The sequence below is a fragment of the Passer domesticus genome, chromosome 16 (assembly GCF_036417665.1).
Source record: "Passer domesticus isolate bPasDom1 chromosome 16, bPasDom1.hap1, whole genome shotgun sequence".
NCBI classification, from domain to species: domain Eukaryota; kingdom Metazoa; phylum Chordata; class Aves; order Passeriformes; family Passeridae; genus Passer; species Passer domesticus.
Genome location: NC_087489.1, coordinates 1,525,378 through 1,549,339, shown reverse-complemented (window position 1 = coordinate 1,549,339; position 23,962 = coordinate 1,525,378). Strand labels below are relative to the sequence as shown.

At 39.3% G+C, this 23,962-nt stretch overlaps 1 protein-coding gene across 2 annotated transcripts in view; it reads right to left on the bottom strand.

Annotated features, from left to right (window-relative positions):
- Nucleotides 1-437: 437 nt before the first annotated feature.
- Nucleotides 438-23,962, bottom strand: part of ITCH (itchy E3 ubiquitin protein ligase) — a 58,509-nt gene continuing 34,984 nt past the window's right edge. Inside the window, exons 7-25 of one of the 2 annotated variants that reach the window (XM_064391156.1) lie at nucleotides 23,360-23,529; nucleotides 22,009-22,243; nucleotides 20,739-20,834; nucleotides 18,636-18,810; nucleotides 17,719-17,785; nucleotides 16,157-16,241; nucleotides 14,522-14,650; nucleotides 13,800-13,872; nucleotides 12,348-12,419; nucleotides 11,614-11,702; nucleotides 10,838-10,997; nucleotides 10,422-10,555; nucleotides 8,135-8,275; nucleotides 6,306-6,426; nucleotides 5,238-5,342; nucleotides 4,916-5,012; nucleotides 4,487-4,559; nucleotides 3,692-3,830; nucleotides 438-2,853 (exon numbers count right to left, since the gene is read on the bottom strand). In XM_064391156.1, the coding sequence (XP_064247226.1) occupies nucleotides 3,731-3,830; nucleotides 4,487-4,559; nucleotides 4,916-5,012; nucleotides 5,238-5,342; nucleotides 6,306-6,426; nucleotides 8,135-8,275; nucleotides 10,422-10,555; nucleotides 10,838-10,997; nucleotides 11,614-11,702; nucleotides 12,348-12,419; nucleotides 13,800-13,872; nucleotides 14,522-14,650; nucleotides 16,157-16,241; nucleotides 17,719-17,785; nucleotides 18,636-18,810; nucleotides 20,739-20,834; nucleotides 22,009-22,243; nucleotides 23,360-23,529 (2,122 nt within the window). In that variant the 3' untranslated portion in view covers nucleotides 438-2,853; nucleotides 3,692-3,730. Of the gene's footprint in view, nucleotides 3,831-4,486; nucleotides 4,560-4,915; nucleotides 5,013-5,237; nucleotides 5,343-6,305; nucleotides 6,427-8,134; nucleotides 8,276-10,421; nucleotides 10,556-10,837; nucleotides 10,998-11,613; nucleotides 11,703-12,347; nucleotides 12,420-13,799; nucleotides 13,873-14,521; nucleotides 14,651-16,156; nucleotides 16,242-17,718; nucleotides 17,786-18,635; nucleotides 18,811-20,738; nucleotides 20,835-22,008; nucleotides 22,244-23,359; nucleotides 23,530-23,962 lie in introns of both variants that reach the window. The other variant, XM_064391155.1, reaches the window with a different exon arrangement.

The window sequence follows — 23,962 nt, the reverse complement described above, 5'->3', positions numbered from 1 at the left end:
CACTACAAGACTGGTTGGTCTCACTGGAGCTTTTCCCCGCTCCTTTGTGGCATTTTGCCAATCCAAACCACTTGCAGGGTCATTCCTCACTGCTGGTATCCCTGCACCAGTGCTGCAATGGGATGTCACAGCTGCGGCTCCTGCAGAACCTCCCTCACCCCATCTCCCTCAGGCCTCAGCAGCCTCACAAGCCCTCACTGGCTCCTCAGGGCAGCATCCACAAGCACTAAAAATCCACAAATTGTGTGCAAAATCTCCTCTTCAATATCCAATGCAATCAACAAGGGTGGACGAGGTCTTGGGAAAGAACTGTTCCTGAAGAATCCCGGTGGAAGAACAAGTCCAGGCAGCCTGACCCTCACCCCAGGAGCACACAGACAATTCATTTCCATCTGGATATTCTGTCACACATAAGGAATAAGGACCAGACCACCAGCTCTTTAAGTAGTTTTATAAAAGTATTTGACTTACTGAGATACAGTTACAGTTACCTGAGTATTTGAAATTACAATGCAAGGAAATATCAACAATGAATTTCAGTACAGTATTTTACAATCCAGTGCTGCTGATCCCAGTTTCTACACGAGTTCACTAGAGTACATATACACAAACAGTGATTCTTGGAGAAAATTAAAAGACACCACAAAAAAGGGGGCTGGAGATACCAATATGACAGAGTTGAGATTACAAATCCAGTGCAGCATGTAGTAAAATAAAATTTTTTAAAACCTCAAAAAAAAAATCCCCTAACCCCCCAAACAATTTTTATTTCTTTCAAAATAATAAAAAAGTGGGGTTTTTTTAAACACAAGCAACTGGATTTAAAAACCCCCAAACTTCCATACTAGATCAGATAAAGAATGTATTTACTGTGCATGTCATTAGTAAATGAACAGTTCCTGAGCTACTTGTAACAATAAGGCTTTGTTAATTCTCAGTATTTAATTTTCTCATGTCATTCTCATGAAGGAAAATTCTAAATAAAATTTATTTTAATACTTGGTAATTAGGATCAACTGACAGTTGCATATGAATGTACATTTGTGACATACTATGAATTTATGCAGCTCAGGTTGCTAAAACAGTTGAAGCAGTGGGAGACAAATTAATTAATTAATCTCTGCTGAAAATCTCACTTGTAATTCCAATCCACAAAAACCTGTTATCTGGGATAGCAGCTGCTCTGGGCTCATCCCTGTATTGCTTCACCAGATCCCCAGAAAGAACTGAAAAGTGCACCAGTGGCTTGTATAATTCCTTTGAACTTATACACAACATGCTGTAAAAATTTAACAGATTTGTTAGTATTCACAAGTCAAATGCCTAAGGAATCTGAACTTGTGCCTTCAGAAATATTTTCAATGTAATGCTGTGTAGTTGCTTTAAACTTTTTCTATTTGGCAAAATTTGATGTTTCACTGATTATTTTCCCCCTCAATGAATTCTTTATTCACAATATTTTTAAATAATATCTGGTGCTTGGAATATCCAGCCCCCTTTCTCCCATCCTGGTACAGCAGAAAAGACATATAAACATGCCATTTAAATTAAAGAAACAATGGAATAAGTGGAATCCTGGACATCAAAAATATATACAAGCAGGTATGTTTTTCCTGAACTAAACATTTCAACCATAAAAATATTCAACAGCCAAACCCTATAGAACTAGGGCTAAGGCTATTTCAATTATAACTACTCTTTATTTTAAAAATATAGGGCTGACAGCCTTTTGGGTGATATTTATACATGAACAATAGTTCTAGGTTCCCTACACGAATCGTAAAGCAATATGCAGAACATAGACTATTTTTCATAGCTTAACCTTGCATTATCTTGCTTAATTTAATCTCTCTTGTAAATATGTTAGATAACTACATTTCACTGTAAGAATTAATATAAACAGAAAATATATATAAGGCTTTTTTTTTCTCATGAGCTGTATACTCTCATAGATCCAAATATTGTGGAAGTTGGCAATTCTCCCAGTCACACGTGAAGGTGAATTCTCATCATCAATGAAACTTGAAATGAGGGGCATTTCTGTATCATCAGCACCTCTCCCCAGGCTTTCCTTCAATTAAGCCTGACAAGTCCCACCACCCTCCTGCCGTCCTGAAGCATTTCTCACTGAGCCCTGACACACTTGTGAAGTCAGTTAAAACCTGTAGTGTCTTGGTTCTTCTTAGACCTGAATCAGTTTTTCCCTCTTGCAGTTTAGATGGATACAACAGCAGGAAAGAAATACTCTTTTCCAGACTGAATGTTCAGTTTTATACTTTCCCACTGTCCTGTTTCAGCTCTGTCATCTGAGAGAGTCTTAAAGGCAACTCCTGGCCCAGTGCTCTGAGCTGCAGGTTTGCTTTAGTATGTGCTACATGTTATTTCAAGTGTCACGTCTCTCACTGTGGCTACAGCTCATTTCACTGGTGTCTGACTTCTTCCCTTCGGGGGAAGGGAAAGGGCTGACCAGACCCAAAAAGTGCATTCAGTCTAAAGGAGCAGTAAAATGCAAAATGTTATTGTAAACCAGAAAAGAATTAACAGATTCTAACAGGAAATAGCAGATGTTAATTCAACAGGAACTCGCTACAAAAGTTACTAGCTGTAAGCAGCTTAGGGTGAATTAGCTTAGAAACCTCCCCAAAACCTTTAGTTTCAAACTTTATAGAACTATTTACTGATGCTCCAGTTTCCCAAAAACCTGCAATCCGTGTCTGAACTTTCTAATCCTCTTGGCCTCAGCCAGTCTCACACATCAGTTCATCCACAGAAATGATGAGTAGGATCATTTTTTGAATCCAGTTGTTTTGTGCTTCTTCCTGAGAGCCAAACGAACTCTTCGGAGCAAACTGACTGCAACATGTAGGAAAAACACTGAGGGTAATGTCCATTAACACTGCTGACAAACAGCCTGCAAACAGGAACCTCAATGGAATCAGTGCAATCCCAGCTGGGCTTGTCTTTTGCAAAACAAGTGAAGTACCACAGTGTTAATATTGATTTCAAAGTTAAAACGTGTTACACAGCAAAAGCTCAGAACCCTTCAGAGGGCACAGAGCAGTGCTCCAACAACTTTGGGCAGATGTCTCTTTTGCTGACAGGAACAGGATTGGGATAAACCAAAGCGAATCTATGCCCTGAATTTGTGCCACAGTTTGACATCCCCTTAACAGCAACTTCAGTCCAGCTGGCATGTGAGCAGACTCCAGGCAAGGAAAAACAGTCTGGCCACACTTGAGTTAGAAAAAGGAGCTTAAGGATTGGAGCTGCTCATGGCATGGAGGTGGATCCAGGCTGGCTCTGACACTGCTGTTAGGAGGCTTAGGATGCTGCTGCAGCATTGCAGCTACCAATGAACTTTCCAGTGCATCAGTAGCAAAAATGCTACTAAAAAGGAAAGACAAAACTATTGTTAAAAATCTCTCAGTCATTAAGGACACATTCTAATTAATAAATGGTAAAACAAAGCAGAGCAGAAAGCTGTATTAAACCTCTACTTCAGTCATTAGTTGCTTGTAGCCATATAGGATTGCGCATCTGATTTCTGAAAGTGCTCAGTAGAAATCCAGAGTTAAGGTGGGTAACCTCAGGATAACATCCATTTATTTACACATTAGTACTGTTAAATAAATCCAAGTCATGTCTACTTTACAATGAAGTGTGCAACAAGCAGAAGAAGTGAAGCACATACATTGTGTTGGGTTCACATTCTTCAAGGTGCAAATTTCAGCTACTCTTGCCCAAATCCTTCTGTTTCTTCAATTGCAAATAACAGCTTTTCCTTCAACTGCTCATAATTTTTATATGGTGGAAGGTCTAAGCGATTGAAACTGCAAAATAAAAAAAAATTAAGTACTGATGAAGAATTCAATAGGAACAAAAAAAATCCATTATGAATATGGGTGTTTGGAATTTTTGCTGTGGAGATGGATACTGGGATTTATACTGTGAGAAAAGCTGACTACTGATATAAATGTATGTATTTCTGAGGGCAAAGGTTAGTATTCAAGTGCTCATATAGTGATAGCTTTCATTAACTTTTCCTAGCTGGAGGAAAACCAATCTCTAGGTGGTTAATTAGAGTCATCATTCAGATACAAAAATTTTCAATTTGTGTGGTTTTGCCTACCTGAAGAAAAGAGTAGAAGCGACCTTTTCTCTGGAAGTGTGTGAATGTGGCTATTTTACTAAGGAGTACAATGATAACAAAAGATAGTCCCAACCTGGTTAGACACTACTGGTAATGACTTTATTTGTTCAGTAATATGTTACACAAATCCATGGAATTCCCAGTGGAATCTATTCCATGTCACAAGAGCTTTTCAGAAGTTCAGCTACATAGTTCATTGGTGTAATTTGTGTTTGCTTTCACAGAGTCTCAACCATTTCAGCATATTACCCATTTACTAAAATACCACAGCAGACTGTGGTTACCAAAACCAGAGCAATAGCAATATTCTGATTTGTTATCAGGTATGATACTCACCAGGTATGACTTCTGGGTAACCAGTTTTCCTTTCCAACTTTTTCGATACAGAATTTTTGGGGTCCATTGCTCCCTGTAACAAATTCCAATAGACAAGGCATAGTCCAGCTACCTTTCTATCACTGTAACACATCTGAATCATGCAAGGCTTAAATAAAGACAGGATTACCATTATTTGCACAGAGAAGGGACATTTGTCTTACTCTACAGCTCTGCCTGGATCAAAGTATGCATGTGGAGAAATGCATCAATTTGAAGTGATTTTAGAGCTCAATAAATAGGTGTAAACATTCCTTCCATCTTTTTCCATCATAGCTCAAGTATATGCATGGCTTATAAAACAGCATTTAATATAGAACTCATTAAAAATGCCATAAATATATAATTAGGTTCTTTTTCTCCTGCATTAGAAGGGTTATTAATACATACCCATCAGGTCAGCAAATCCTCCCACTGGCAATCTGCATGTTCCAGTCACAAACTGCAAGAGTCTCATCCTCTTCTCATTATCTATTTCTTTCACAAACTGAAAAACAGTAATTGAAATAAACATTTAGGGATAGATTCAATCTTCAGATTTTTATGTCATCATTATCCACAGATGAACAGTAATGTGGCTGCTGGGAACAGCTGGGTTAGCAGTAATAGTTTCTATCTGCACTCTGCACATGTGCTCAGTGTTCTGACCACTGTTCAATGAGCTGTGCTCTGTAACTTCTGCTGGTCTGAGAATAAAGCAAAATCTGCAAACCTGCCAGAACCACACAATCTGCCTGCTGGTCCTGGTGTAGTGCCTGTAGATGGTGTGTCTCTGCCAGTCATTCAGGTCAATTTCTTGCATTCCACAGAGAAGCACCTTTGGGGCAGAAAAAGGGAAATAAGCAGAGGAGTACAAATTTCCACTTTCCTTCTGTGACCTCACACACAGCAAAAGAGAACAACTGGACCCCCACTTAGCAGCACGTGCAATGGTAGTGCACTTGGTTTTAATTTTAAACTTCATCCAGAACTTCTATAAACAAAGACTGATTATGAAGTGGTTCAAAGACTGGTTCATGAAGCGTATTTGGAGAGGCCGCAAATTAGAGAGCATCTCTGTTGTGAAAAATGGAGTAATCACTTGCAATTTTAGGAATAGATTCTCCACTGTGAGGGTGGGCAGGCCTTGGCACAGGGTGCCCAGAGAAGCTGTGGCTGCCCCTGGATCCCTGGAAGTGTCCAAGGTCAGGATGGACAGGGCTTGGAACAGCCTGGGCTAGTGGAAGGTGTCTCTGTCTATGGAAGGGGGTTGGAACAAGATTATTTAAGATCCCAACCCAAACCATTCTGGGATTCTATGTAGACATTCAAGCCAGTTTATCTTCGCACAGCCACACAATTCTTCACTAGGGATGGGATGTTTTGTTTTGATGGTTTTACTCTTCAAATTGAAGAGATGATTCAGAAAGCGTAATTTAGAGAGACCAAACCCAAACCAAGAACTTGGCCCAATCTATATGCAACCATCCCATTGCATATCTGGCTTTATCTCTCATTCTGTCACGTTACTCATTCTTTGAACACTGGCAAACTAAAGAATCACAAAAATAAAGCAAGAAATTTCTGCTGACAGAATCTTGGCATTTAGAAACATCTAAGTTGGCTGCAAAGAAGAAAGTTAAGGAAAACACATTAATCTAATACTATTCCATGAAGTTTCCCCCATATTTCCCATAAAACAGAGCTGTCAGCCTCAGTGAGTTCTGCTCTTCAGATGTACTGACTGAAGTTTATTTTATGTGTATGACCTGGATCCAGGAATAGCCAAGCAATCCTTTACCTCCAGTTCCTTTGCATCAAAATACTGCAAATACTGTTGTGGCAGTATTTCATTGAAGCCTTCAAAGAAAGCCTGTGTCTGCTCCTCAACACCTCGGGACAGTCTCCATTCTGCCACTAGCCTGGAAAAGAAGACATATCAAGATCATTTAAATGGCTCATGCTAACCCAAGTCCACATCTTTACCTATTTTGAGATGAACTGTAAACTAAGTTAAAAAAAAAGCATGGAAAGTCTCGAAAGTTCTGGGGATAGAGTACCATATAATTTTATCAGCAGCCTTTACTCTGTGCAGATTATTGCATTTTTTATCTAAATTACCCTAAGTGTTCAACCATTCTGCTACAGAAGTATTTTGGACTCAAAGAGGAGGCAGCATCTCTTCACTGATTACATTAATGAGAGCACAGCAGTCCTGAGGTGTTTGAAGATTTTGTCTGATATTCTCCCCAGAAATCTCAGTTGTTATCCATGACAAGGTAAAAAACAAGTCAAGTTGTACTGGTGAAGAGCAGCAGGACTGCCAGCTTACCAAGCAGTGACTATGTCCATTTGGAAAGTTCCATATTTGTTTCTGTTAATCAAGAAACTTTGCTCTGTGGCAGAAACTCCACTCTCCATTAATAAAAGGGTGAAAAGCAGGCAGGACACCCGGAGAACCTGAACCCAGGGAGAAGCAAATATTATGCTGAATTCAAGCCTAACCTGTCAGGAGCACTGGAGTCTAAAGGAGAGATGGCTATCTCACATTTCAGTCCTAGAAACTTGGGGGACTTAAAGCAGGACTTGGAGTAAGGCAAAAAAATCTGAATGAAACTGTAATCCAAGCTCTCCCTGGGTTCCTAGAACTAGGGAAGAATGGTTTTCTGCAGATCCTCCCTCCTGCCAAATGCCAGTATGTTTGGTGCAAACACCACCTCTTTTGTGAATCACTGAAATGTCTGCAGATTTCTCAAGTGATGAAAACAGAGCCCACTTCCAACTCCCTCCCCTCTGCCCATGGAAAAAGCCTTCACAGAACACTTTGTAACAAAGATAAAAATTCTCTGTGACTCAGTTTAGTTTGTGCCTGCAATGTGTAATAACTTTTTTAGCAAGCATGTCCTCCAAGCTTTTATGTTGAAGTTCACACCTTAAATCAGAGCTGCTGTACTGCTGCACACTGAGGAAGGAGGGGATACTTCAGGACAAAGCAGGTCACTGTTCACATGTTTATTCCTAATCACTCTTAGGCCCCTTCAGTCTTAATCTATTGCTTTAAAACATTTGGGTGCTGCAAATATGATCCAAACTTTATGACAATACAACCTATGACATCATTCAAAACACTATTACAACTACAAGACCAGTTCAGATAAAACTAATAGCAATTCCAAGTATTTTTGAAAAATAAGAATCTTCACAAAAACATGAAAAAATGTTCTCAAAAAAACCCCAACAAAAAACAATCTCTCCAAACCCCACATAAACCAGAAATGGCTGGCTAGAACATCAGCAGGCTATAAAGCAATATAATTACAGTAATAAACAGATGTAACATTTCATTAAATATAAGACAATTACAATTATTTTCATGGTATTCTGCTAAACTGAGATAACTCTAGGAAAAATGTGGACTTTCTTCCAGCCACATGATCTTTAGGAAAAGTGGATTTTAGAAACTTATTTCTACCAGTATTCCTCTTTCAAATATGAGATCCAAACACTTGCCACTTGTTGCCATCATCAGCAATTGCTCAGCAATGCTTTAGATGACACAGACAGTCTTTTGTTGCTAGAACTCAAAGAAAGAAAATGACAGAGTATTTTAAAGTCTTCCCTTATTCTTACCTGATGTAGTCTTCTTTATTTTCCTCTGTGACCAGAATGTTGCTACCATTTGGCTTCAAATCATGGCTTTTGATTTCACCTAGTATTTCTTTATCAACAGAAAAAAACATTTCCAAGCCACATTCTTCAATATCATTCTCTCTGGAAGGAAAAAAAAATACAGTTTTAAAAAACTGTTGAGAACCTGCACACAGCAAAGGAGATGAGTATGAAGAACCTTAAGGTTTGGAGTTAAATAGTCAAGATAAAGAAATGTTCCTTACACAGTAATTATGGCCTTGCCAGAAGTCCTGGAGTTTATATGTTGATTTATGCTTTTGGAAAGTGAAGAACTCCCTGTATATACAGAGGTTTTGATGATGGTTTTTCCTGCAAAATCCAGATATTTATCCTGACCCATAACACAGCAATGCCAGTCTTGAAAACATGGCTGTGGTTTATTGATGCAATTGCACTTCTGAACTTCATCTTTCCAAAATACATGGTACTGCATGAAATTTTGGGTGAGGAGGGAAGGCTTCAGATGAAAGGCTGGTTTTATTTCATCATCCACCCCTTTTAAAATGAAAGCTACATGCTCCAGCTCAGTTTGGGCACCGAGGTTTGGCAGATGACCTCTGCAAGTCCCCTTCCAAACTCAGTCAATCTGTGAAATCCTCAAACTTGCGGGAACGAGAAAAACAGCCCCCTGATACAAGTGGCAATGAATGCTTCCTGCAAAGTTATAAAATTTGCTTTTTTGTGAGGAACAAAATTATGTCTGTCCTGACAGACGTGGCTCTTCTCCCCTGTAAATGTGCAGTCCTTTCCTCAGGGGTGCCTCCAGCAGCACTACAGAAAGCAGGCCCAGCTACACTGAAGTTTGGGTCTGGACTGAGAGGACTCTGCAGCCCTTGGAGGTCTGAAGCTTTTTCTCCAATTTTCACATCCTTAAGTGATTTTTCAAAGGGGCAAAGCCTTTTCTGCACTCCAGCCTAGAAGATTTCTATCACTACAGAAATTGCTTTGAATTAAAATAAAGGCACATTAGCAGCACATCCATGGAGTGCAGAACATACTACTGTGAAAACCAAACAAAATTCCTATCTCAATTCTTAAAACATCTCATGCTACTTTCTCTGTTTGTCAGTATTTAATATGAACCTTCCAAAAATCACTACTACAGATGAAAATCTTGGCTTTCATATTTAGCTTTGCATTTCAAAACCCAATCTATTCTCATACCTTCTATGAATTTTTCAAACCATGTTTAAAACTATTCTTAGTGTAAGTGAATTTGTAAGTGAAATGTTTTGTCTCGAGTCAGAAGAAAGACTAATTTTTCTGCAAAATTGTTTTTACTATAGCCAAAGAAAAGAAATTTCCTCAGTTTGTCTTTTTCTTCTAATATATTTGTTAACATTTTTAACTGAAAGAAAAAAATATCAGTGTTACTGAAATAAATGGTGCACATCAACCACAGATTAAAACATATGGCATCCTCCTATGACAAAATCAGTACAAAATTACAATGCTTTAGATTGAAGGGGTTTTAAAAATTATTTCTTAAAATATCTGTAATACATAATTCCAAAATAATTGTGGTCTAGAAACTCCACATCTTTTTTACTTGCTAGTCTCTGGAGAGGAATTTGCAAAAGAGCGGAAGAGGAGGACTCCACAAGAGCATGGACAGAGAGGTGCCTGACCATGCAGCCATGGCAGGCTGCAGGCAGGAATGGTCTGAAATAGGGGCAAAAATACCAGGACAGCCAGAACTTCTTTAAAGCATTAAATCTTCAATACCAACCTTGAAGTCAAATTGCAAGTGTGACTAAGAGAAGAATTGTGTAGTAGTAAATAATAAACTACATTTGTTAACTTCATGTTCTTGTAGCACCAAACATTTTGTTTTCTAACTAAACTAGTACTAGAGAAACATTAAACGGGTTTTTGCTGATTTCTTTTAATCAGTTATCTGAAAATTCTCAGTCGAATTTACTCAAGCCATTTTATTTGTAACCATGTTCAACACTGCCACATCTGTATGCCTAACTAGAATTAATAACAGCCAATAAAAACACAACACAAGATGCTGCACGGAATATTCAATGAAGCAGAAAGGCTCTGCATGAGCAAATCGTTCTTTGTGTATCTAAAGTCACAGTAAAAATTCCACACTGCTCTGCAATGTTAGATTATATTCTTCTGTGGGGTTGTTAGTAATAGATTTACACCTACTTCCTGGCAGAAGTGAAAATCAAAAACATTATATTGCTATTTCAAGAACAAATGAAGTCAAACTCACTTTACCCAGATGAGAGAGTTGTAAAACTCTGGGTCAACAGATTCTAAATCCTTGAGTCCTACTGCCTTGTTTAGGATACGTTTATAGAATGGCAGAGAGAAACCAGTGTCAATGAACTTCCCATGGAACAAAGCCTGAGGAACACAAAAACAGACAAAATAATGCAAAGGATGCTTCAGTATTTAATATGACAACATTCTGTTCTCTGTGCCCATGAAATCTGACAGCCAAAGAATTAAAATATCCTGAGTACCATCACTGCCAATATGCTGAAGTAGCTCATACCAACAGGAGTTATAGACAAAACACCTGATATTGTCAGCTCAAAAATTGATTTTTTCATTATCCATCTGAGGGCACAGTAATTACTTACAGGAAAATTACAGGACAGACTTGCTTCCTGCTTTAGGACTTACCATGGCAATGAATCTCCCGATGAATCTGAAGTATTTCAGGTGGTCTGGGTTGATGTAAGAGGCTGGATTTATCTGCAAGCAGTAGTTATCTTTCCCTGCATATTCAAACAGGCAATACATGGGGTTCAAGACTTCGTGTGACAACAGAAAGAACCACTCCCTGAAATCACACAAACAATAAAAACACATTTCAAAATAAATCACAGCAGAAATTACTGTAGCTAACTCATGTTGATTCAGGCCTCCTTCCCCAGAGAGCAGCTGGCCCACACCGACGCCAAAGGGAAACTACAGCAAATTACAAACTAAAATGCAAAGTTGCAATGACACACAACTGTCAGTAGCTTGGATAAAGCCCACTCTTATCTAAATGAGCACATTATGAGTCTACCATTGATCTAAACATCCAGGGCTGGGCAATGCCCATTAAAATATGCACTTCTCAGTTACATTCCAGTCAAGACTTTGAATTTAAATGTAGATTTCTGTTCAGTTTTTCAATAAACTCTACTTTGACATTAACAGTTAGTTCAAAGGCTCACTTTAGTTCAGTAAACTGCATCTCTTTAATCATGGAGATGATTAAAGTAACTCCTAACGCAAACTGAAAATCATTTTACACAGTTTTAAGACATGCAAACATCTCACAGAACTGCCTTCCACACATGATCCAAGCTAACGAATAAACTTCACTCCTCTTGGGAAAGCACTTTGGGAAAGCCTTTACATCACCACTACCAGAACAAGTTATTATCTGCCATTTCAGTGTAGTTTACCTTGCCACACCTCCATAATCTAAACCTTCTTCACCAGGGAAAATAACCCATAAACGTCTCCGGAGATCCTGAGGGCTGAAGCTCATTATCTTAGTGAAAGAAAAACAATCAATTATTTTTAAAAAACACCTATAAGCACTGTTTAGAATTATTACTATTTTCTAACAAGCACTAGAGCATTTAATAATTTGGAAAAATTTTAAACAGGGTCTACAGACCTTAAGAAAACCTTAATGTTTTAACCTCAGGTGTACAGAGATTAATAAGAAATTTCACTCCTAATAATGCAAATAGAATTACTAATTTTTGGTTTTTTTAAAAAAAATTACTCATTTTAAGACAACCAGACTAAGATCAACTTATTATATGTTTTTGTACGTAGCCCATGCTAGTACAACACATTGTGAGGAAACATGCACAAACATAAGCACAACACAAAAACATCCTGAGAATGGAGTGCTGCTCTGCCCCAGCAGTCTCCTCAAAATCAACTCATATTTTAAATCATTTTGAGGAAAAAAAAAAATCACCTTTTTCAGATAAATCAGAACTACATATTTTAGCATGATCTTGTAAGTGTGAATGCAGCCTAACTATTAAATTAGTATTTTTTGTTAGTCTGAATTAAAGTAACATTAGCAAGAGATCAAAGGTTCAAAAAAGACACGTGCGAATAAATTTAGTAACACTACTTTTTATGCCCATTTTCATGCCCATATGTTTTAACACAATACCTGCTGAAATGAGTCTTCAAATAATGTTTTCCTGCTCACTGTGATCTTTATGTGCTGCGGCATTGCCAGTTGCTGAAAGGAAATTTTTTAGATGTGAAGGGTACAATCACTTAAAGTTTCCACTACTCAGTTTGGACTGCTATTTCTTGTATGTTAAAGGCTACAGCTGAATTTCACCAATAGATATAAAACAAACCCAGCAATCAAGGTATCTGAATTGTAATTTAACCCAAGATCAAACTGGTTCCAATACTGCTATCTACAGTGACATGAACACACCTCCAGATGCTGCTCAGAACAGATTAAATATTGCACTCCTACAAGATATTGGAAAACATGAAGATCGATAACATCTTTCAGCTGAGGAAGGCTTTCTAGCCCAGAATTGATGAGACACATGAAGAACCTCTCCTGTGAGAAAAGGCTGAAAGAATTGGGATCATTCAGCCTGGAGAAACTTCAGGGTGACCTAACTGTGGCCTTCCAGTACCTGGAAGGGACAAGTGGGGAGAGACTATTGACAAAGGCCTGGACAGGACACAGGGAACAGCTTCCCACTGCCAGAAGCAGGGTTTGGAGGGATATTGGGAAAGAATTCCCAGCACCTGTGAGGGTGGGCAGGCCCTGGCACAGGTTGCCCAGAGAAGCTGTGGCTGCCCTGGATCCCTGGCAGTGTCCAAGGCCAGGATGGACAGGGCTTGGAGCAACCTGGGCTAGTGGAAGGTGTCCTGCCCATGGCAGAGGGCTGGAATGAGATGATCTTTAAGGTCCTTTACAACTCAAACCATTCTGTGATTCTACTAATTTAATAAAAATTTTGAAATAGGCTATATTTCACAAAATTCCAAGTGAAAAACAAGGCTAGTCTCTCCACTATCTTCAAAGGATAATTCAGTGACTCTTGAAAACCAGAACATTTAAACCAAAGACTTTTTCCTAAACATCAAGTTACTTCATCTCTTGATATAAGGAGCTTACACAACCCAGACTGACATATTGGAATTTGATATTATGTTAGAGCACCCTGTGTGCACCACAGTATACCCCTGAGTGCCTAGACATGTCTGTTGCGTCGCAAATGCCCTGCATTTTCTGCCAGAAGTGGGTATACATATAGAAAGTAAATCTTGTATTAACTCTAAGAAAACTGTGCCGCCATATATTTCTGTATTAACAGCAGCAAGAAAACACTATTCAGAAACCCACCACTTCAAAAAAAAGTAGGGAAACTGATGTTTTCCTTTATTCTAAAACATTTTAAAGCCAAAAGTTACATCACTTTAAAGCGTACATGAGATTATAAATTTCCTGCATTTACTCCCTCCTAATTTAACTCACCTTTAACCTTAGAGTAGTTTGACTCCCTTTATTGGAAGGCACTGAAGAAGGCGTTCAAAGCATGTAAGCAAAACCAAAAATGCAAGCAAATATTGCCAAAAAATTATTCCATACCTGACACCAGAATCTGAAATAATGGACCTTGGCCTTGAAATCACGCACATAAGCTATCTGGGGTCCATTGTCTCTGCAACCAAAAGCAGGAAAGGAATGAATTTCCAAGTGTTTTTGTAACTGAAGTAAAAGCCTGCAAATGTATTAGTTATGCAGCTGTATGGTTTAGCTGGCTATTTAGTAACATTTTTTGATTTTGGGGTGTAATTTCTTGTTTTTAAGCTAAGAAAAATCTTCCTTTGTAAACTGTGGAATGCTTAACAGTACATTTAAAACACTTCCTAAAGATTAACTGTAAAAAAAGAAGGGATGACATAAACAATAAAGAAGGGATGACATTCAATTAACTTGGGAGGCAAATTCTGGTTTCAACCTCATTCTGGTTCTTAAAAAAAAAAATCAGAAAAAGAAAGGGTTGGGTCTCTTTCAAAGAGAGAGACTAGTAACTCTAAGGAAGGGATATGGTCACCAACAAGACAGATGCAGCTCCTCCATTCTCTCAAATCTCATACACTACGTGGCAAGAAGGATTCTGCACTATTCAGAACTCTGCCTTCTTCAGGAACTTGCAGTAAATGAAAAATTCCAGGTAATTAAGAAGCATTGCTCCATGTAAACCTTCCTGCCTAATAACGTAGTAAGAGGAAAAAAATAAATATTTAAAAAATGATGTGTGCTAAACTTCACTTTTGAAACCTTAGTAAAATGTTAAGAACACTTACAGAGCAGACTTGCCCGTGCGGGGATCTATGTATGTAGTGGTTCTTCTATTGTGATCCACAAAATAGGGAATTCCATCCACTGTAAACCGCATTTCCCAGCCCTCTGGCAAGGGCTTCTCATTTAACTGACTGTGGATACAAGAAAATACATGGTAATTGATCAACTGAATCCATTATGTCAATTGAGTAACACCCGAGACAGTAAACATCTTGGAAAATCTAGAAAGTCTAGAGATTGAGAAAGTTTCCACTTGGATTTATTTTAGCTTTCCCCCCCCACCCCTGCCCTTCTAAATTTGCAGTCACTTCCCAATTAGCCCAAAATGACTGGTGAAGTAAACATTAGCTCATTTGCTTGCAATACCTTAAATAAAGGCAAGGAAAAACCTTAAGGGAAAAGTGTAAGCAAGGTTTATTGTTTACTTCATAAATAACAGAATTTTATCTTCTATGAGGCTTTTACTCAAAAACTGATATAATTTTAATAAGCAGCTTTTGGTACCTCATGCATAATCCCAGCAGCCAAAAATGTTTCAGAATGACAAAAAATAAAAGAAAATGCAAATACTGATCATGTGGAATTTTTTGCCAATTTCCAACTCAGTTTCATTATACACAAAAGTAAATCTCAATATATCTGAAAGACCTGAGTAGTATCACTGTGAAGTGCTCCCCAGTGGCTTCTCTCCATAAATACAATGTCCTGACTGTGCAGCCCAAACATTCTGTTGCTGGGCTGCTCCAAGAGTAACTGCTCTCCACAGCTGGCTGCTGCAGAGGTGAGTGGCTGCAGCTGTGACCCCTCACACAGCCTTGGCTGTAACACTTCCCCTCCTCCACAGAGGACAGGTGAAGCTGCTTCAAACAGACATTTTCAGCTCAAACAGCAGTTGGGACTGAACACACTTCACCCTCAACTTCCTGCCTCCATTCCTTACCTCAAAGACTTTGCATTTACAGAGCCCAAAATAAACAGAACTGTAGTGTTTCTAGTAGTGCCTCGAGTTCTCTGTCTCCTTTATTCCTCCTTTTTTAAAGAAGTGTAAGGAAAGGTGCTACAGTTTTTTAGGCCTGTCCTTTTTCTGTCTCCTATCCATGCCTGGATGTGTCCAAGGCCAGGTTGGACAGGGCTTGGAGCAACCCGGGATAGGGGAAGTTATCCCTGCCCATGGCAGGAGGGTGGAACGAGATGGCTTTAAAGTCCCTTCCAACTCAAACCATTCTGTCATTCTATGACATTTCTCACTCTATGTGAGAAACAACCAAAGTCTTACTCAACACTCTGCACCATCCCATCATCATACAAAGGAAAACTCTTCTTCCTCCAATGACACAAATGTTTAGACAAATATAACTGATTACTTAGGAAAAGTAGAAGCTGTCCTGGGGAATGAGTTTATTGCTTACTGTTGACCTAGGCTTTCCTGGTAATTGTAGGATGATACAGTAATACTGCAACAGTTTCCATTTTGGCCAATATCTCAACTTTTTATCAAGCTTTCTGATGTTTGTATAGCACAATCCATGCCTCACCTGTGGGCAGCAATTCCTAGCTCACTCTACTCTCACTTACTTGGTTACATTTTAATTTCATTTACATTTTCATCATACAAGCAGCTTCAACTGATTTCTTACCCCTGACTCCTGGGGTCTTCCCACTGAGTGATTCGTGTGTTGTGATTGACAAAATACACTCTGCCATTGCTGTCAGTTCTCTTTTCTGAAAAGATTTAAAAGGAGAAGAAATTAAATTCACTCTTTAATATATTGCTGAGACTACATCACATATATAATATCAACCACCAGATCCAGCCTCTCCTGCTCTCAGGTTTCTCTGTACCTCCTCTGACCCAACATATTTTCACTTTCATTAACGTTACTTGTTACTATGTAATTTATTTTTATATTATAGGAGGAATTATTTGGAAACGGGGAAAAGTGTGAGCTGTTTTGTCCACAGGAAACTTCAGCTGTGTCAAATACTGTGATGTGCCTGACAAGCAACACAGAAAGCAAACACAGAGGAGGGAACAGATGTATACAGAAGTACAAAGAAGGTACAAGGGGGCTTCAAGTTCAAATTATAGCAGGGAATAAAACACAGTCAATGCAATTTCCAAGAAAACCCATTTATATTTTCTCTTAGATGAACCATGGGCATGCACTGACTTAACACTGCCTATGAGAAATGGCCTGACTTGCTCCTCTGTACCATTCTGCAGCTCTTCATACCATTTTTACTTAGTGTTGCAAGAGAAACAAATTACAAAAATGGATCAAAATCTGACTACCACAGCTCAAAAGCTTCCGTTTCCAAAAGAAGTCTGTAATTAGGCATTTGCCTATAAGCCTGACAGCAGAAATCCTGGAGATTCAGTCTGCCATTTCCTGGACATTGCCAGCCTAAAGACCTTTCTGTGAAATGTTGTATGTAATGTACCTAAGCACAAGTGTGGGGAACAACAATTTCATGGCATGAAGTTGCAGCAATACCAGGACTAAAAATCCAAATAGTTTTGTCTGAAAAGCAGATGAACCCAAAAACTCAGGTCTAACTGCCAAGTAATTACTTGCTCCAAATGCCACAACAGCATTCTGAGAGCTTTGCCTGCGTATCATAAAACCTGAATTTTTATATCTGCTTGATAGTCACACCAGAAAGCAGTTTTATACTTCTATTTTTTATTACACCCTGCCAAAATTTGTATTAATTGTAAATTCTCAACCCTGTAACGTACAAGAACAAATTTATTCCATGGAGAGGGTCCAATCAAAAAGCAGTTAGTTGTCACTATAAAAAAACATTTTCAGGCCCACAAAACTCTTCAAGAGTTGTCTTGGAGAGAGAATTTAGCAGTTTGATTGATTTAGAGAGGATTTGGGGCCTGATTTAGCAGGAACAGGATGGTGGGGGGAATAAAAAAGTCTCAAGAGTATGACAGCGTTAAAGCAGCTATTGCACTTGTTACCAGTGGAGTAAACCAGAACACTTTATAGTTTCTATCCACTTTGAAATAGCACAGCCTAGTCAGGATTCTGTTTTAGTAGCACATTTGATTAGATCTGATTTTTAAACATTTTCAATTTAGATTTTAATTTTTAAAAATTAGCTTAGAACAGCTGACAAATAATTTGGCAGAAGTATGCTTTAATGTTTAATTACATTGCATTACAAAACACATTCAAGTTAGTCTTACCCCATCCATGTGGCAGAGGGCCAAGAGGATCAAACTCTTTGTTCTGTGTGGATGAAAAATCCTGGTTCTGCAAGTCACATGAACAAATGAGGCATTAATGACTAGTCACTTGCTTTCCAGATGTTCTACCATAGCCATTCTGAATTACTGAAATAAATGCATTTTTATTAATGTTACACATAAGCAAAGATGTCACTATTTCTTTTCCTTCACAAAGAAGGCCCATTTTACTGACCTTTGCATGCCTAATTAACTACAGTGCCAAGAAATAATTATTCTTTGTTTAGTACCCCTGCCTACATAGGAGGAAATTAGTACAGTAGCACCCAAAGCAATCAGAAACTTCATTCCTGCACTCAGTACAGTTCTCCCTACCACCACAGGCTCCATTTTATTCTCACACATATAGCAAATCAGAACCTACATAATTCTTGAAGAGCCTGAGTAGCGTGAGTTGGAGCAATCTAATGTCTGCTATTTATCAAACAATGGAGTAAAAGTGCTGGAAGGATTATTTTCAATTTCCCTGCTCTCCTAACATTCATTGTGCAGAATTCATTTTACCCACAGCAGAAATGCATTGCTTACCTCCCATGTGTTTGGCCAGGGTAACACAAGATACAATACAAATAACCCAGCTTATTACTAAGCTGCAGATTGTTTTGAGCCAAAGGCTTTATCAATATTGCACAGAAATTTTATCCAAGAAGCCCTACATTGAGGTGACAACTAAACCCCATGTGCTGACTGGAAGGAGATGAAATAACATTACAATGAGTGCTCCCTACCACGCTACACACAGAGATACATTATCATAAACCACAAGAGAGTCTGCTGCCTTTATGGGGAAAGGTCACCCACAGGCATGCCCAAACCCCAAAACCACCCTGAGCCTCAGTCACCCAGGTACTCCTTACCCCATATATGAACCTCTGGTTGAACTGCTGCATGGCTCCCTGGAGCTGGCTGCGCTGGAGCTGCCACTGCTCGTAATTCCGGACCGACTCCAGCGTCGGCCTCTGCCACGTCGTCGTTCTGGTGAAGTGGTCGACGTAATAAATCCTCCCCATGTTGTCAACCCGGCGCTCCCAGCTTTGGGGAAAGAGACAAGCCACAGCTGTCAACAACTGAAGGGCAATTTAAGGGCTCAGAGGCACTTGCAGGCCAATGTGGTGGAAGGGAACAGAAAGCATGGGCTCATCAGCAGCTTTTTTCTCCTTGCACCCTCTGCTAAAATTATGCAAGAGCCAGACTTTTTTTATGATAATCACTTTTATTTGTTGTATACTATACAAAGTCAGACCCATTCAATTTATTGTATTTTCAGGGTTTTTTGAAATAGTTGTCAAGAGCTGTCTAGACCACTGCCCAGAATGTGCTGGCATCCCTGCAAGTTATCCCACCTAGCCCGTAACACGAGCCTGCTGGTTTCGCCTAAAACACAGCAAACCCATTGACATTTTAAGCTATTCAACACAAGACTTCTTCGCACTCTGATCTGGCAGAAAAGAAAGGTTTGGGCATGAGGATTAGTGTTTTATTTTGATTTTGTTTTGGTTTTTTTTTTTCCTAATTTTCAGTTTGTCGGGGTTGGCTGTTACTTGTCTCTGCCCCAACACGGGAAAAGGTGGTTCTGGGCAGGCCGTGCTTTGACGAAGGAGTCAGGACTCTTGAGTTTTCGGTCTTTGGTTGTGTTTATTATTTCTTATCTACAAAGTTTTTCTGTCAGCCCAGCCCAGGTCTGATCAGCAAGACAGCCAAGGGCACTCTCTCCCGCCCACGGGGCGGTTGTCTCTTTTATAGTGAAAACCACATATAAGATATTTACCTTCTATTTCCAATACTTTTCACCCTTGTTAACAAGTGCACCTTCACCATGAACCAATCCACACATGCCAACATCATCCTGAACATGGATGCCAAGGAGAAGAAAGAAGAAGGACAGGGCACGTCCAAATCCCTCCATCTTGGGACTCCTGACCCCCACGTACAGGATTCCAAACCCCCCAGTACAACACACAAAACCCCCCTGTACAGTGCACTAAAATCCATGTTTCACCCAGTGAATATCATCCCCTCACCATTCAAACTTGAAATTCTCTCATCTCCTCATACCCAGGTGACACTTCCTTAAGAGGGTCAAAGTCAAGCCACCAGGCACTTTTGGCAACATTCCAGGACTTCCGAGCCCCCCAAGGGTTGTCTCTGTAGCTCTGGACATCTGGAGTGATGTTCCCACATCAATTCATATGAGATCAGTACTACTTATAAAACTTGAAAGAAAACATTCCTATTCTAAGTAAGCTTAAGCAACATACAAGTTCATCTGCTCAAAAAGTTCAAAATAACTAGAAATATGACAGGTGGGTTCCATTTATGAGACTGCCAGTTTTTGTTCTTTAATAACAAGCTCTCTTTACCATCCCATGTTTTCACTTTGTAATTCTTTATAGTGTGTGAACCATTTGAGGATGAAAAAGTGCAACACAACTCTTGTGCTTTTCTTATATTGTTACAAAATAAGAAACAGCAACTGTGAACTAACATCACCAGCTGTTCTGATGCCAAGAGCTGGAGAAGTTTAATAGCAAAAATTGGTTTCTATGTGCATAATAAACTGGCAGCTGGGAGCCCTAAGACAAGATCAAAGGCCAGCAAACAGTAACCTCAAGATAAGAGGTAACCAAGAGCATTCCTGCTCAAGCTGATAGTTACCTCAATGCTAAAATACTTTTCTTTGGTTTTTGTTCTCTTTCACTCTTGGGGGTGTCTACTGTCTTTAACTGAAATCTGCTTCTCAATCAGTAAAGATGCACTTGCCTAGTCTTTGACAGGAAATTCAGATTTGGCTCTTTTTGACATTCAACTCTTTTCTATATGCATTCCTTGGAGACAATCCGGAGAAACTGGGCTCACATTTCCGTTTTCAAATATTTGTTCCAGCTTTAGCAAACTGTCAGGCAATTGATTCCTGAAAAACCCAGACACCTGAGATGATTGTAAGGCTGATCCTGGCTCACCTTGGAGGAAGAGGCTCTGGCCGATCCCATGTTGTTCTTTTTTCAACATGATCCACGTAGTACACTCGACCATGCTGGTCTACTCTTTGCTCCCAACTGAAAATAGATAAAGTTTAATCTTCCTCCACATCAAACTATTCCAACCATTCATCTACAGCATAAAGATGAGAAATATCTGTTTTCATAAAATGCTTAAAACTAACCCTTGGCTCATGAGATGCACCATAACAGTGTGCAGCACACAGTGGTACCATTCATATTAACAGTGATTCTGTGCCAACTAAAATTAAAAAAACATTGTACATGATTACCTTTCTAGGAAACAGAAGCTCAAATTCATGCCTAGGTGTAAAATTTTAGCAAAATTTTGTATTCAGTATCAAGTGTATCAATAACCTGTTGAACAGAACCAACTACAGATCATAATCCCCTTTTTTAGAGTAGCATTAATCCAACATAGGCACATTTTTCAGTCATCAAGCATATGCAGAGATCACCATAAGGGCATTGGTCACATTTTCTGCATATGCAGTATTTTGGATAATGACTTACCCCTGTATTGCATCTGATGTAACATCACAGGGGAAAAAAAAAAGCTATTTGGCATTTCTGTTGAAATCAAAATGATAAAGCAACAAATGCTGTTTTCAAGACCACTTCTTTATTTCCGTTATTCTGTCAGGTAATTCAGACCACTCCTACATTTTGCTTCCACTACCTGCAAATCAAGGAAGGTAATTCACCAGTTTCACCATTCATATTGGGAAGCTTTTGATTTCCCTCACACAGAGAGTCCAGAAATGTTTTTGCTGCTGTTTTTTTTTAAAGTTGAGAGCTTTGAGGCAAGTGGTCTGACCATCTGACAAATTCCACGTGTACCCGAAGTAAAGCAGCATGTCCACACTACTCTCAGGAGCTGCAGTATGAAATCCAAACCTTCAGGACTGCAATAGCAGCTTTTCTTCTACTTATCTGTACCAGTATTTTCCTGACTTTATTTTTATTTGAAGACAACAAGCTGCCACACTATTTTAAACCTACGTTTCACTGACATGGGAACGTATGGTAAGTATCAGAAATAATTCCTTCCCTGAATGCTTGAAGACCTACCATACAAAACAGTTAAAAACCCTCCAAATTCATATTGGGGGATTTTTGTCAGGCAGCAGAAGGCTGTTATCTATGGTTTCTTATACCTCCTGTAAGTAAAATAAAGTAAAACCAGAAAAGTCAGCACACACAGGGAGAAAGAAGTTATTAAAACCCATACCCAGGTGGAAGAGGCCCTTGGCTGACTGTAGTAAGAGCCTGAGGTGAAGGATTTACTGGCTGGACTTGTCTTGACACTGGAGGAGTGGTGAGTGCAGGAGTGGCAGGAGCTGTGGTTGCGGCTGTTGCCCCCTCGGGGCTCTGCTCTGAAGGTGTATTTGAGGCTGTACCTGCCAGTGATCCTGCACTGGCCCCATCACTTTCTGTGGATGTGGATGAAGGACCATTTGCACTTGCTGTGATGTCAGAGAGAGAAGAGAAAAAGCCTTTAACTGACATTTATCACCAATCCATTGTAGAAGTTACACATTACAAAAGCAAACCTAACAGAACTGCTGTTTCCACAGCCACATTTTGTAGCTTAAACAAAAACTGAACAGCAATTCTGCCTCACTGTAAAAATGCTTTAATCCAAGAACTGCCATCAACAGCATTTTGGTATTTCTGATAAATATTTACCTTGTCCACATTCTGTAAGCATTAAATTATGATAAAAAACTACTTCTTTGTACTAATGAATTAATTATTTTCCATTTATCATTTGGAATAATAATATAAGTGATGATAAGCATAAAATTTTCAAGAGGAGATTTGATATTGCATGGCAAGTAACAATCACAATGGGAGGGGAACACAGACATTCTTTAAATGTTTTCAGTTTTATCTTAATGCCATTTGGTGGGTGGGGTTAGAAGTTGAACACAGGTCAAGTCTCATTAACTAACTGCACTGCATTAATCTTTTAAAGTAATTACTGTATTGCAGGGCCCATCCAGACTCAGCATTTATCAATTGTAATAATGAGACTACAGAAACACTGCATTGTATGGGAGTAAAGTAATTACCCCAAAAACATCAAGTAACTTTTCAGAATTAGTGGCCTTCAGCTAGTTTTCAAATAACTAGAATTAAAAAAATCTATCAATTTCAGCAGAGAAGAATAGTGAATGTTTTAAGTGCTGCAGCTTCACAGAATCTAACTGCAGTTGTAGAAACCAATAACTCATATCTCAGAACACAGTATTATCAACTTGAGGCAATTCTGTGAGCCTTCAGTGGATTTCATGTCACCCTCAGTGGATGCCTTAGTGCAGCAGCAGCAGCACTCACTTGTGTTCTGGTCCCAGCTCCACTCCCTGTAGCACCATCACTGACTGCCACCCCTGAGCAGATGTGGAAACAAGAAATTTCCAGTAACAGGAACAATGACTAAACAACTTCTACCGAATGCAAGCTAAAAAATAGTCCTGCAGAAATGACCTGCCAAAGATTTTACCATCCAAAGTGCAGTTAAACATCAGGAGCAGAAAGAGTTGTGTTCACCCAAGGAGTGCCCAGCCCCACGGACGTACCGGCGACTGACGGGGGTCTGCGGGGAGTGGGGGGCGGGGGCCTGGCAGGCCTGGGAGGTCTGGCAGGTTTGCAGTTTCCATTCGTGAGCAACGGAGAGTCACTGCCATTAACAGTCTTGTTTTCACTGGAAGCAGCATCCTCACAGTTTTCAAGGCCATTTGAGTTAGTCCTTTTGCAGGAAAAAACACAGATAACTGTTCTAGTGGTGCACAGGTGAGATGAAACTTTGCAAATCACAGAATCATGGAAGAGTTTGGGTTGGGACAGGCCTTAAAGATCATCTCATTCCAGCCCCCTTCTACTAGACCAGGTTGTTCCAAGCCCCATCCAGCCTGGCCTGGGACTTGCAGGGGGGTTGAAAAGACACATGAAAGACACTAGAATGCAATAATTACAACTAGGTGAGATTTATAACACTCATAATAATTCCAACTATCTATACATCTGTATAAACACTCAGAGTTTCTCTCCTGAGGTACCTGAAACCTCAGTTGATAGAAAGGTGGCAAAATGGATGTATATAACATCTGTCATCAAAATCTCCTCTCATTTCCCAATTTGATACAGTTGCCCTTAGGTCCAGGCTCTGGATTTTGCTGCTC